The sequence below is a fragment of the Anas acuta genome, chromosome Z, assembly GCF_963932015.1.
Source record: "Anas acuta chromosome Z, bAnaAcu1.1, whole genome shotgun sequence".
In the NCBI taxonomy this organism is placed as follows: domain Eukaryota; kingdom Metazoa; phylum Chordata; class Aves; order Anseriformes; family Anatidae; genus Anas; species Anas acuta.
In genome coordinates, this window is record NC_089017.1 from 32287794 (window position 1) to 32302970 (window position 15177).

General features: G+C 36.2%; 1 protein-coding gene across 2 annotated transcripts in view; it reads right to left on the minus strand.

Annotated features, from left to right (window-relative positions):
- PCSK5 (proprotein convertase subtilisin/kexin type 5) overlaps nucleotides 1-15177 on the minus strand; it is a 255418-nt gene that overhangs the window by 146668 nt on the left and 93573 nt on the right. For both annotated transcript variants that reach the window (XM_068667577.1, XM_068667578.1), the window contains exons 6-7: nucleotides 7066-7154; nucleotides 1854-2026 (exon numbers count right to left, since the gene is read on the minus strand). In XM_068667577.1, the coding sequence (XP_068523678.1) occupies nucleotides 1854-2026; nucleotides 7066-7154 (262 nt within the window). The remainder of the gene's footprint in view (nucleotides 1-1853; nucleotides 2027-7065; nucleotides 7155-15177) is intronic.

A 15177-nucleotide genomic window follows, 5' to 3' on the forward strand; every position in this document is an offset into this window, starting at 1 on the left:
TAGGTTAGATGTTAGGAAGAACTTCTTTACTGAAAGGGTTGTGAGGCACTGGAACAGGCTGCCCAGGGAGGTGGTGGAGTCACCATCCCTGGAAGTCTTCAAAAGACGTTTAGATGTAGAGCTTAGGGATATGGTTTAGTGGGGACTGTTAGTGTTAGGTTAGAGGTTGGACTCGATGATCTTGAGGTCTCTTCCAACCTAGAAATTCTGTGATCCTGTGATTCTGTGAGGTATTTTTAATATCATAGACCATGGGAAGCACACTGTAGTTGTTGTTAGTTTACTACTTAAGTAATTGTTCTTCATAACTTAGCTGCAAGGTAGTTCAGCATATGTTGTTACCTACATATTGGGGCAGGAGAGGGAAAGTGTGGGAGTAAATAATTTATGAAACTTTGTAAAGGGAAACAAAATGAGCCAGTGATGTCGCTGTGATTAGAACTGAAGAATTCACAGCTTGTTTGAGTGGTTAGGCAATGTTTATGGTGACAATGAGTGTCAATTTTATGTTGCATTAGTCAAGTATATTGTAAATCACCTGAAACACTGAACTATGCATACAGACTGTCATTGTGACTTGGATGCCCCTGTGAATTTGCCTGTTTCCCCTATGCACCCATTGCCTATTTCCTGTTACGGCTATTTTTGATGGTATATCTTGAATTAATATGATCTCTCAGTGGTAGACACTGTCTCTTACACATGGCACAAATTTTCTAGGCTGCATGTTAGCTATAGTTTGCTAAAATCATCCTGGCATATCTGGTAAAACTTGTCCATTTAAATAATAGCTTCACTTTCCAATCTTGCTGCATAGTGTTACCATGTTCCAGTAATTATGTTCCAGTTTCACCTTGGTCCAATTGTTTCAGACTCTTTAAGCAAATGTTTCATATTAATCCCTTCTCTGATTGTAGAGTTATTCACCATTGAACTAGCAAGTCTCCTGCTATGTTCAAAATAATGCTCAGGCCTTCAAGCACAGAGCTTTAAATTCCTTTCCTTCCAGTCTGCTACAGTGGAAAGAGGTGTGAGCACTGGAAAACTAGGCATTTCCTGATCTGTTTAACAGACAGGAGGATAAAAGGAAGAAGTAAAAATTGGCTTCTGACATCACAAGTTCTAACTACTAGCTTCCTTCTGTGATGTGATTTGTTTGACAGTTGCTTATTAAAGAATATTGAAACAATCTTAGATTTAGGGTATATAGATATATTTAGGGATATAGAGATTTTGGGGATTTTGTGTACTGCATTACATAAGATTTTTGAGCTCTATCACTGAGAAATTGTAATAGTACAAACTTGTAGATAAATTCATACAGAAGTTATAGAAAGTGTAACTTCTCTGAGACCAGAGATAAACTCTAAAAGAAACATGAATGTAGACTTTTTTTAGCTTCCAACTTCCTATTAAAACTATAAAACTTCCATTAAGAAATCAAGTAAAACAAGGCAACAAAAGAAAAGAAGAAGGAAAAACAGTCAAAGGTGTTTGCTTTAAAATTACATTGCAGTTTTGATTTGATGACTTGGCACTGCTGTGCAAAATAACATTTTTCAGTCTCATTTTTTTTTCTTGCAGAATGACATTGGTACCTCAGGGCAGGTTTAAAGGACACTGAGGATGATGTATTCTGATTGACAATGAACACAGCTAGTTGATAAACCAGGAAGGACTGGCCATCAAGTCAATGAAAATGTATTTTTAGATTCATACAAATTAAGCTTTTATTCTTTCCTTCAGAATCCTTTTCTCTTCCCCATGCAGTACACTTGGATGTACCAGGTATGTGTACCCTTACAGTTTCACATGACAACAGATTCAGAAGATACACTCTGAATTTCACCTACCATTCTGATGCCATTCTCAAAAGCCTGACGTGCTAGAGAAGCAGGTCCATCCACAGTCTTACCGTCGTCATCAGGCCCCCAGCTGGCACTGTAGATGTGGATGTGCTGGGGATTCAGGCTCAGAGACTTTGCTTCTACCATGTCTGTCACATCTCCATCCAGCATCCGTACACCTTCAGGATGAAACACACAATGAACAGGACAAACAAATTCAAAATGCTTTTTTATTTATTTTTTTTTTTCTTCCCAGTGAGAACTGTTGTGTAGGTTTTTGGAATGAATGATCATAAGGATTTCTAGTGTGGAAAAAAATCTCTTTGAATATATTTTTCTCCAATGAAAAAAAAAAAATCCATATAAAAAATACAGAAAGGAAATAGTATTACAGTCTTTCTTTCAGTTTTAAAAGCTATCTACTTAGTTTATCCACTGTACAACTTTCAAACCTTAGCATCAAATTTTTATGCTGAAAACTTCTTTTAAAAGAACTTGAATAGTGAAATGTTTGTGTGTTTCACTTGAAGATACAGTATATGATTTTATTTCTCCTTATATACAGCTGTGAAACTGCAGCATTCAATCTGAGACCTTTACAGTCCTACATATGCTAATAGGCATAAAAAATAGGATCTCTATTGACAGGTAAACGTGGAAATGAATATTCCTTCATTTTATGAGGCTGAAAAGAAAACACTGGGAAGAAAGCTCATGTGTGCAGATACATTAGTACACATAGTAGCAAGGCAACGTTAGGAAGTCACTATCAAATATTCAAGGTACCACATTATTCAACCTGAAACTACAATATTGTGAACATTCTCCTCTATGAAGAAGCTTTTGTATGGTACAGTCTGAATTTTTTGTGCTAAAAAAATCTATTCACATGGATTTTGACAAGACAATGTGCCAGCCCTTCTAAAGTGAATGGTATTATTATATTTTAAGATCAGTAGAATAAGTAAGGCTTAAAACTGGTAACTAAAGAAACTTTTGACTATGATTTTGACTGAAGTTAAGCCCTAACTGAGAAAAGCACCATAACCAGTCTTAGCCTAAATAGGGAAGAGCACCTTCATACAGCTAGTGTGACATTTGATCAAAGAGATATTAAATATTACACCATAATTAGCATATAACTGTAAAGAGTAATGATCACTTCCACAATTATCTAGTTTGAAGCTTTTTCCCCTTTAAAAGACAACTGCTATTTTAAAGCCAAATTTACATATTTTAATTACAGACATATTCTACTTTGGTCATGAGTTCAGACTGCAGTAACTTGAGTGTTTACCAAGACCTTAACTTTCAATTAACAAAAGGCATAGGGGCTGCTTTGTTGATAGAGGGTCTTTTTTTTTTTTGTCTTTTTTCTTTTTTTTTCTCTCTCACTCTAATTGACTCAAAAATGAAAAGTGATCATATTTCTAAGTTCACACAAAAGCTGCTCATGTTTTGTGAGATAATAAACTTGTCCAAACAGTGATCTCACTATGAACTTTACTTTATAAAAAAGCCATTAAAACAACTTTAGGAATCTCAGGTTTTATTTTTCTTCCTCAGCATAATCTCAGAAAATTAATGATGGGTGGAAGCTATGTTCCCATTTCTTTCAAACACATTAAAATATACTTCATTCTAAATAAAGACAATAAAAGGTACACCACATTTGAAATAAGGAAGATAAGACTTCCCTTTATGTTTCTGTGACTATGTAGCAAGCCTAAATTATACAGCATTCACCTGGTGAGCAGTAACTCCTAATGCTGCCATGGCATTTGAAATAATTTATACTAGTTTTCTTAGGTGATGGCGAAGTGGTCAAAAAAGCTATATAGACAAGGTCGTGCCTTAGGTCTTGCTCAGTTCTGCCAACAAATGACAGACATGTTTCAAGTGTAACTTTGATCAATGGGTGGCTCATTAGCTATTAAAAAAACTCTTTTCCTTCTCTTTTCTCTCTCTCCCCTCCATTTCTTCTTCTTCTTCTTCTTCTTCTTCTACCCGCCCTCCAGCCCCCAAAAATCTGGAGGAGTTCATTTTGCCAATCACAGAACCTCCAAACTGCTTTTGGCACGTGGTGATAGCACAACAAAAGCTGTCCAGAAGGCAATTAGCAGACTGTGTTTCCAGACTGTTCTACCTAAGACTTTAGAGCTCTGTAAACTTTTTCCAATATTTTCAGTAAGTGCCAAAATGTAAGTGGCATTTTAGTCAGAACAAACTTTCAGCAAATCACAGGAAACATGCAAAACTGAGCTGAAAGAAAGTTTTCTTCTAAAATGTTTGTTTTTAATCAGAATCTGACTTAAGCTTAAAGAAACAGCTGAACTAATTCCTCGTCAGCTGAAGACAATCTACATCTGTTGTGCTGTAACTCAGTGTAACTGTTTTCCCGTCAGGATTCCAGCCCAGCCAAGTAACTAAGCACCCAAATCCCTGCAGATGCTTTGCAACTTCCACAACCAGTCTGCAGCAATAACAACAGGCTAACCATCCCTTCCTATGAAAAGCCCCACGTGCTCTGTAGGTGGTAATTTGTTATATGTGAATATTATGGAGGGTCACACATTTAAAAAAAAAATCTACCCCTTTTGTGCATTGGCTTGTCTTTTAATGAAAGGGGCCTGTGGCTGAGCTAAGCACAAACTACAGACACATTGCATATTTTTTTTACAAGAAGCATCCCACAACCTATAAAAGAATTGAAGGTCCAAATTGTATTTTTTTTTCTCATATTTTTGTATCTGTGGATAAAGTCCCCACTCATACCATTTTAAGAGAAGTTTTGGACTTTTAAAGGATCTTCTTTTTGACATGCTTTGTGGTTAGAGATTCTTAAGTGTGTGGAATCAAGGAGTGCAAATACATTTAGATGAAAAGTGACCATTACTGGTGCATAACTTGTTAATGACTTTTTATCACAGAGGTCGTTAATTGGATTTGCTCAGCTGCCAGTATTTGATGGAATATTGATGGAAAGGATTTATTTTTCCCTTTGCTTTATTTTCTTGCTATCTTTTATGTCTCTACAGATGCAGCAACTCCCATTTTGATTTGAGGTAAGGAATACTCATCTTGGCAGAACAAATTCAACATCACCACTGGCTAGTGCTACTCTGTGTAAAAAAAAATATAACTATGTTACCTTGACTCTAATTTCTTCTCCAAACAGGTCAAAGGAGGGTCTTTAAATCCTTGGGAAATAAGTGAGCTGAACACTAGTTCAGCATAATATGATTCAACATTTTTACACTCCATCTGGCCTGTGGAGAGGGAACACAACCGCTGCATATTCACATGTGTAGCTTATGGCTTTCTGAGGGAAGGAAGAGAGGCAGGCCAAATACAGGTCGGCAGCTAAACTCGTACATATAGGCACCTAGTGGAAGGGAAAACTCAACCTCCCTTCTCAACATTCTGAAACTCCCTCTGGTCTCTGATTTTCTGCAGATGGTCTGCTGAGGCCTTATTTTCAAATGCCAATGATTTTTAAAGACAGTACTGCCACTATAGTATTTTTTTGTCTCTCTTTAAAGAATTATGTTCGTTCTCACCGTGGAGTGAATGCTCCACAACATTATTGGGCCGAACAGAGAGAATAAAATTTTTACTCAAGTTAGAACAATGAAATTTCTTGAAGTCTACTATATTCTTAGCACAAAATAAGTGAACACATTATGAAAAAGACACACAGTTTTTGCTCTTCACAGAAATTGAGTTCATACCATGTCCTTCTGAAACATTTTATACTATATTTAGAAAAAACTGTGATTCTGCTAATATGCCTGTTGTTGTTGTTTCTCTAAAATACTGTCATTGGACAATCCTAATGGTGAATAAATAATAGCCCATTAAGAAGCCACTGTTAATAATGGAGAGCTTCCCAAGCACATGCCCAGGCTGTCGCAGGCTGTGTGAATATCCAACTCACAAGTTAAACTTTTACTCCAGAAGTCACCTTTTATTTTTATTATTTCACTAACTCTCCTCAGATGCTGGTTTGAATGCAGTAAATCTGTTCATAGCTGCTACTACATGATTGAATGCCATGCCAACATGAGACAATCTGTTCATCTGCCGCAAACTCACTTGGCCAGTTCAAATTTTTTAAAGCCTTCTGACAGGGTATCTTCGTGCAGGAAGGCTATCTGTTCATCTGCATCACCGTAGCCATATGTTAGATTAGGTATTGTCTACCCTCTTGAAGCCATCAGGAAAACAGAAAGGTGCCATTAGGTTTCCATTGTGTGCTTTGGCTAATTTGAAATGCAGTTGTGATCACATTTGATTTGAATCAAACTTTTACCATTGCAGTAGAGAAGAGATACAGTATTATTAATTGTGGAAACAGCCCCAGCCCTGTCTGCTTGTATTTTTTAACTGTCCTCTACTGTGTATTTAGGTAAACACATTTCTGTTTTCACAAAGAGGCTCTATTTTAGATCAGTAAATCAACAGTTAATAAGTTTGAGCTGTAGGTCTTTGTACTGAAAGCCAATATACTAATATCATGTTTTCATCAAAAATACAGGAAGCAACCTTACTTGAAGCATTACAATCTGGCTCAGGCAGGCTACAGCCTAGAAGACATGTAGATGACATCTTGGCAGTCTTTTCCAGTTGCCAAAGGTATTGACCAGCCATTGGTTAAGAATTGATAGAATTGGAACCTCTTGGCTGAACAGAGCAAAAAAGTATTAACAGATTTCACACTTTAGACAATAATCTGACTGGTCACAGGGATCAAAAGAAGATTCTCTCCAACCACAGCCAAACAACACAACAAAGGTTTAAGTTTTCACATTGTTTTATTTTAGAGTGACATGCAAATATGTGTACTTTTACTTCTGATTTATCAAAGCTCATTACTTGGAGCTCTCAATCTGTGAGAAAACCCAGATGTCAAAATTCTAGGTTTTGTATTTTCATGGAAGGTCTCACTTCCTATGCTCCTGTGTGTATTGAGAGGCAGTGTTCCCAGGAGCACTGGAGAAGTGTCACCACAGACAAACTCCTTCAGTACTGGTCTTTAACTACCACCCTAACACTGTGATTTCCTTGTTAACACAGCTAAGTTTGTTACCCATACAAATCTTCTCTTGTTGAGAAAGGTCTGCATGTGGCATTTAGCACAAATGGCTCTTCGGTGACTTTGGTGACTTTTTTTTTTTTTTTTTTTTTTTTTTTTGTGGTGGGAGATTGTTTCACATACCTCCAATCTTGGCATTAAAGGCGATTCCCACTGTGCAGTGTGAGTTGTTTGCAGTGGCTGCCACTTCTCCAGCACAACGGGTTCCATGCCTAGAGTCAGACAAACATTTTTTCAAGTAAGCACAGACTGTTGGGATTTACAGGCATTGGCTTTGCTCATCCTCAGGTGCTAAAAGTGCAACTATCCACAATGTCCTGCACTATTTAATGACCCATAGTAATTTATACTCACATTACAATATTCCTCTGAATGCATTCTAACATTATTATTACAATCATCTTAACCTACTCTTAACAGGGTTTCTAGCTATAATAAACAAACATGATTTGTAGCAAAGACATAAAAAGATGATACATAATTCCCTGTAACAGAAAGAACTCTTGGACACCAATTCTTAATTTTGAACCAATACTTAGGTTATAGACAGAATTTTTGTCCTGCATTCTCCAACAATCTCCTCATGTTGCTAGCATGTATATTACTATACAGCATCCAGTGAGCACCCTCAGTAGCCATAGCATGAGGCACACTTTTCCATGAAGATGAGACTGTTACAATGTCCGTACTGCTCTTCACAGCCATGCCTAAGACATATAAGTCAGGTATGCTCAAAGCTGCCATATAGGCATGTTCTGGTCTTGTCTTGGTCTAACCCTGCAAGCCTGGTGTCTTGCCAGGACCTGAAAAACCAGCTGGCAGCGTAGTTGATCTATGCACAAGATCTAGTGCCTGGAAGTTGGGCTGCAGATGTAGCATCTTAACAAACTGCTGAAGGTGAATGCAAAACCTCTGGTGGTTGCTTACACGCCTCCTCACTGTGCAAGGCTAGAGTGGGATGTCTTGGCTAAACCTGATCCATGCTCTCTACAGTATGATGGTGGTCATTCATATGGCCGCTATGGTAGGAAAGCTGTCCCTGCTTTTTGAGATTTTTGCCTGCAATATGGGCTTCACAGGGTGATTTCCATGAGTAAGTTTTCCCTCATCCTTGTGCAATTAACCATCCCCATTGCATAAATGTGACACAACCAACAAGGAACAGACAGAGAACTTTAGATAAAGAGTTTCAGACCAGACAGGAAAAGAGATGGGAAGTTTATGAGATGAAGACAGATAACGTGGCTTGGGTAGACACAAAGTAAGAAGTTTAAAAAGTCAATGCAAAAAATTGATAACAACATGGCTAGCACTTCAGAGGAGGTGAAGTGAAGTCAGTTGTGTACACAGGCACTCTTCTGCTAGTGGTGGTTGACAGACTGCTTACATAGACATCTGGAGTACATGGGTGTTTTTGAGCTAAGGTTGACGCCCACGTTACAGACAAGAATCACAGTTGCTTTCTCTTGGTACAGTTTGTTTTCAGTAGAGTCATTCCTTATTTCCATATTATTAGCGTAACTTTTTCCCCTTAACCTTTCGAGACATTTAGATGAGAAACACTATGACAACTTGTTTGGAATGGCTTAATGTAAACCAAGAACAACAACCAAGAGACATGACTAGGAATTAAAAAGAGGATACAAAAAAAGAAGCAATAGAAGTGATCAGCACTAACCTGTTAGAATTTCAAACAAGACAATTCAATTTAATTCAATTTATCAGGTAAGTTATATATATTTATTCTATGATGAAAGTGTAATCTTTAGTTACAAAACCTAAATGACAAGTTACATGTTGATGAATCCTAATGCTGGATTAAGGTTTCACAACTCTATGTATATCTTGTCAAATCTCTTCTTATTAATCTGTTCACAATTCATCATCTAGTTGCCAAACTTGACCAGAGGCTTTTTTTAAGATTTAATTTGAAGTTTCTTTTTCATATGAAGCCTAATTTTCAAGCCTGATTTTCTTCATTTTAAGAAGGCTGGTCTAACTGAAAATGTTACAGCAATTATTGTAGATAACTAGCAATAGGACTAGAGGGAATGGCCTCAAGTTGTGCCAGAGGAGGTTTAGGTTAGAAATTAGGAGACATTTATTCTCAGAAAGAGTGGTCAGACATTGTAATGTGTTGCCCAGGAAGTGGTGGAGTCACTGTCCCTGGGGGTGTTTAAGGAATGGTTGGATGTGGTACTCAGAGACATGGTTTAGTGGGCAATATTGACAGTAGGTGGACCAGATGACCTTGGAGGTCTTTTCCAACCTTAATGATTCTACGATTCTATTATTGAATTATTTTCAAAAATCTGAAGTCAATTTTGGAATCACAGATAAAAATGAGTTTTAAAAAGATCCTTGTTCATTTTCAAGTATTTTCAAATAACATTCAAATAGCGCTTCAAATATTGTTCAAATAATGTATTTGAAGCAGTGCCCATCTAAAATGAATGCAAATGTAAAGGAAAATGTTGTTCTTAAGAGTTGCCTTCAAGACACATGATTCCCAAACTTTCTCTTCCTACTTTATGACTTTGTTAGGTCTCACAGGTAAGTTTAGACGTGTTACAACTCAGATATCAAAGCAGAGATTACTATAATCACTCACATCACTCTGGTGCATATGTTTTATTAACAAATCGCAGCCTGTGTGGTGATATGCAGGCTGAGATGCTGCTTCCCAAAGAGAGGCTGTGTAGGCAAGGTACCCTCCTGGGTGCCAAGATTGGGAAAAGCATGAAATGGCAGTTATGTGAGGAAGGTTTTTCAGCTGAGAAAGGGGTCAGGTAAAGCCTCCCCCTTGAGGGAATGCTGCCTGAAAAGAAATGGAAGAAACAGCTTGAGTTTCTCTGTGGTTCACAGAAGAGTACATGGACACCTGCTGCCTTGTTAATCATATCTACTGAGCACCAACAAAAGCTTAGATTTCCACTGGATCACCAAAAAGACCCTGTGCACTCCAGTGCCAGTTAATGTTTTGTAGATGGGACACAGAGGGCATGTGTGGTAGGTGTGGAGGGAGCAGAGCATAACTAACTGCCCCTTCAGCAACCCACAGTACCATGGGATTAAATGCAATGTGAAACCATACCACAAATTCCATCTGAAGTGGAAGTGGCTGCAGTGGTAAGCATATTTCTAACTTCTGTAAGAAGTAGCCAAGGCTTTAAGTGTGGCATGGAGTTATGATGACATATACTTATTGAATTAAAGAACAGTATGAAATTTCATGTAAATTTCTGGTAAAGCATATTCCAGAGAGAACTATATCTTTGGACAAATATGCAAGTTAAATTAACTTTGCTGTAACTTTGTCTTCTTCACACATTGGAAAATCCTTCTTTTTATCATATCTTTAGTATAGTAATGGTAAAAATTTATTTTGTAAGCAGATTTTATGTTAGACCCTTGCTTCTCTGCCAAGATTATTGCTAATTGCATTCCACATTTATAAGGGAAATGACAAAATTAAAAGTTGTTTTATTAATTTCAAGGTCATATGTATAAAATTGCATGTCTCACAATCAACTTCCCACTGTGTGAATTAATCATATATGCAACTCAATTTATTTTAATATGTTATCTTTTATGGATCCTTTAAGTAATATTTCAATTATGCTGCGAAATGAAAGACTTTCTAAAAATCTGCATATAATAAATTATGTTCTTTCTGCATTGCTTTTAGCTTTCTCTGTCCTAGGTTTTGCTTGAGGTCTACACTTTGGCACAGACCCTGAATTCTGCAATTAAAATTAGAAAAGCCTTCTCATTAACTGCTACAATAATTAATTAATTAGATAAACAAATATGATGACACTGATCCTTAAAATTAATTAGGTCTTCTTTTAAGCTATGAGAACTTCTATTGAGAATGAAATCCCCAAAATTTCAAATTACAGAAAGGTTATGGGGTAGCATGTTATAGGATTTAACCACTAATTAGATGTGAAACACCTAAGGTGCTTTCAAGCTAGCATTTTTTATGAATGTGTATATTTCAAAACATGGCAATCTCCTATCTTTGTGGAATGTCTGCATCACACAAAACTTATTTAAAAAGTTGATGCAATCATAGAAGAAAGCATGACTACTCTTCTACAAAAGCCTATCTCAATAAACTTTAAGGGTTGATGCTTCATTTCACTGGTTCCCTTGACAGCTTATGTTGAAGGGAAATAAGTTCCCAGGCTATTAAACCACACTTTGAAGAGACACTCAGCTGAAAGGTTTTGCACTTGTCCTTTGTGTTAATGTCAGTGTGATGTAGTATCACGGAATAGAAAAATGAAAGAATGCTTCATTACGAGACATTCTGCCCATCTACAAAGGGGTCTTCTACCTAGAGTATGTAAGAAAGAAAAGGAATGGAAGAAGAAGAGCTTTCTTTTGTTTGTTTCATAAGGAGAGACATGAAAAATCGCTATTCAGACAAGATTTGGGCTCAAGAGGCCATCAGATAAAAGACAGATGTCACAGGTATTATCTTCAAAAAAAAAAACAAAACAACAACAAAAAAAAGAAGCCACCTGTAGTTAGATGCTTATAAAGTTGGCTAACACCTCCTACCATAAAATCTATTTGTTATATGATTCTGATTAAGATTACATGCTTTAGATAATTCTTCCATTCAGGCAACTATGTAAAACTTTTTCAAAAATGTATATATTTTCGCTTTTATCTGTGATAGACAGAACACAAAGAACCAAGGAAATATATAGGAAATTCAGATTGATTTTCATCTCTTTTTATAAAGGGGAAATTTGTCAGTCAGTCACTAAACACAATTCAGTAACATGTCAAAGACCTCTGCAAGAAGACCTTAGTAAAGACAAATTCTCTACCTTATGATGCCCTCACTATTACAGGGAGAACTTGAAATAAATTGACAAAGAGGTACACTTCTGTGAATAGATGTATGTCACTTTTTTATGCTGCATGCATGAATAGCGCTAGAGCACTAGTAGAGTAACGGGTCTTTTGATGGCTCTCTAAGAATAAGAGATAAGCAAGAGAAATGTAAAAGCTACACACTATACTGTTACACAATGTGACTTTTTTTTCATCACCAGATTTTCTCTGAGAGAGGAACAGGTCAATATTTCAGGCAAGGGATGAAAAGAGAACGGGTGTATGTTCTGTGATTAACTATCACTCCCCATCTCACCATAAGACATCTATCTTTAAATTATAAGTCTTGATTTGCGTTTGAAAAGAGGAGGAAGGTGTAAGGCACCAGGAACATCTTTAAGATACAAGTTGATTAACAGCTTGCCTCTGAAAGTTTACAGTAAGCAAATACTCAGAGTTAGCCAAGATGGCTACCGGTAATTTGAAAATCCCTTTCCACATAAATTGGCTCTGCATTTCAGAGTCTCCATTTCTGACAGCTATTCACTGAACTCCACAAACACTCTGACCATGCATTTATTTGCTGTATTTTATTCTTCTGGAGTTCACCAAGTATTTCAGAACACAAAAAGCTCAGGGGACTAGAGGGTTTAAAGCCCTTCTGCTTTTCATGACACTAACATTACAGTCCAACCCACTTCAACCTGTCACCACTGAGTCTTTTCAAAATGGGAACTTATGGAAAAAAGAGTTTCAGAGAATTTCAATGCAAGCCCATCACAAACATCCCTGGACATAACATTATTTTACTGAAGTTTTCTAAGAGATATTTCTAAGAGTACAGGAATGAGTTTGTGAAGAAATAAATAAAATAAAATAAAATAAAATAAAATAAAATAAAATAAAATAAAATAAAATAAAATAAAATAAAATAAAATAAAATAAACAAACAGTAGTTTGCTTCTTTCTATCAGGGGAAATGTTGACAGAAAGCAGCATGTCTTTTGCAAGTTCTGTGCTGCACATACTATGACTGGATATCAAATAATTGTAAAATGTTAGAATAGATGGTCTAACAGTTTAGACAATGTAATGTAAATTTTAATGTGATGTGCTTGAATGGTTGCTCCTTTATTTTTGATAAAACAGCTTCCTTTCTCAGCATAATTACATAATAACCATATTACCTATGCATGGAATCTCAAGGGTGGAACATGTAATGTGAACTAAACATCAACCATTGACTAGTCAGAGATCTTCTCTTCTAGTTAACAAAGTTCTAAACTTTACATGGAATATATTTGGAATGGAAATGGAAAATTACAGGATTAAATTAACTTTATTGGTGCAGCTTTATCCAAATCTGAAGTTTTTATCCAGTGAAGTTCTGATCCTATTACTTTAGTGAGGTATTGCAGCCATAAACTTGAAAAACTAGTTTATACATGGTAAAATGGACTGAAAACTGTAATTACCATGAAGTGTCAATATGAACTACATAGCTGCCACTATTTCCAGCTCTAGCTGCAGGTAATCTACAACTTTCTGAAATCTAAATGTCTATAGTTACATTTGCATCACTGACAACTGAATTGAAACCTCTGTGGAGAGAGAAAAACGAAATTTTAGGTAGCCACTGTTACGGGTAAAAAAAATGTAGAAATTGATTATTATTTTTTTTTTTTTAAATCTTTCTTAGTTGAAGTTTCAAGTGCTTCTAAAGGCCTCTCTTACATTGGAATATATTTGTAATTGAGAATATGTGATATCTGAGACACCGCAATGTATTTTAACAACAATCGTCAGAAATGGATTTTACTGCATTCTGGAGTAATGTCTTACGTAGTGCAGAAGAAATCCTAGGTTAGGATGTTGTTCTGGGAATATCTAAAAAAGAGATATAAAGGAATTTACAGAGGTTAAAAGTATGGGCATAGAAAACCCAATCTTTAAAACACAATCTATCTGCTACAACTGAAAAATAGTAAGACTAAAGCTACTTCATGAAGGGGATATGTTTGGATATTAACAGTGGAGAAAGAAATGAAAGAGTAAATGTGAAAAACAAGTTTCAGACATCTTAAATGTGAGATATCAGGAGAAATGCCAAAGACTTGGGTGTTACATCGCACAGACAGGATCCTGTTTGTGAGCATCAAGCATGGTGTTGTAATGTGGTTACAGCCCAGGACTGGAAGCTGGCTTGAGTCAGGGTCCCAAGGCTAATGACTTTTTGCATGATTATGGGAAGTTACTTAAAGAGTAACTTGAAAATAACTCATCTACTTCTCACAAATAAATCAATGATGACAGCATTAAAACAAACCCATGGAACACTTTGCATCTCAGACACTCACATCTTAAATTTAACAGCAGTGATCCTGCCCTGCCACTCTCTCTACATTTGTTTTCTATTAGCAGCAGACAGCTAATTTGTCGTAAGTGTGAAGTTCTGATGTAAGACCAGCAGAGGACTGTGGTTCTACAAGATTAATTACCATTTTTCAGTTTATGTGACTGGGCAGATGAATCTGAATGTATAAAACAAATATGCTTTTTTTTCTTTTTTTCCTAGTAAAGACAAAACAAACAAACAAAATCAGTAACTAATGTATTTAGCCCAGTGTATAGTTTTACATATTAAAAAAAATTATATACATATTTACTGATGTCTGATGTTTTAACCCAGGGTAAACACTAGGTATTGAAAAGTGAAAATGAATACAAAAGCTCAAAAGCCACCAAAGAGAAAAACCTTTCAGACAAGGTTTTTTTTTTTTTTTTTTTTTTTTTAATCATTATTATTTCATTTTTCACACAGACTTACATATAACTGTACAGTAACTTTATTGAGAAAGGGAACCCAATTCTTTTCTCATTCATTAAAGCAAATCACAAGTATAAACAGTGCACTTTAGTTACTGTGCACTGGAATTAAACCTCTTCAGCAGCAACATCAAAGCCAATACTCTTGGAAGAACATATCGCTGCCTAGCTATACCTCATGAAAAGGACAATTTCATTTGCTTTTGAAACAGAAGTATATGAGGCTGTTTTAACTTCAAGGCTCCCCTGATGCATAAGCAGAATGATCATTTTTTTTACCTAATTCAAGCTGTTTGAGATGGTATAGGAAAAATGTTAAGTCACAAAACAAGTAGGATGTGCTCCAAGCAATTTTGGCAATCATTTTAAGCATCTCAGGTTAGTCGATCCCTTTTGTATTCAGCGCAAATAATAAAGTAGCATACACAATTAGGAAGAACTGCTTATCTGTCTATACTGTCTCCATTCTTAATCTGAGGTGAAACAGTTTCATCACTTCACTCAGGATGTGCAGAAAAGAGGACAGATGAAAGCCCAAATTCAAATCTCTTACATACA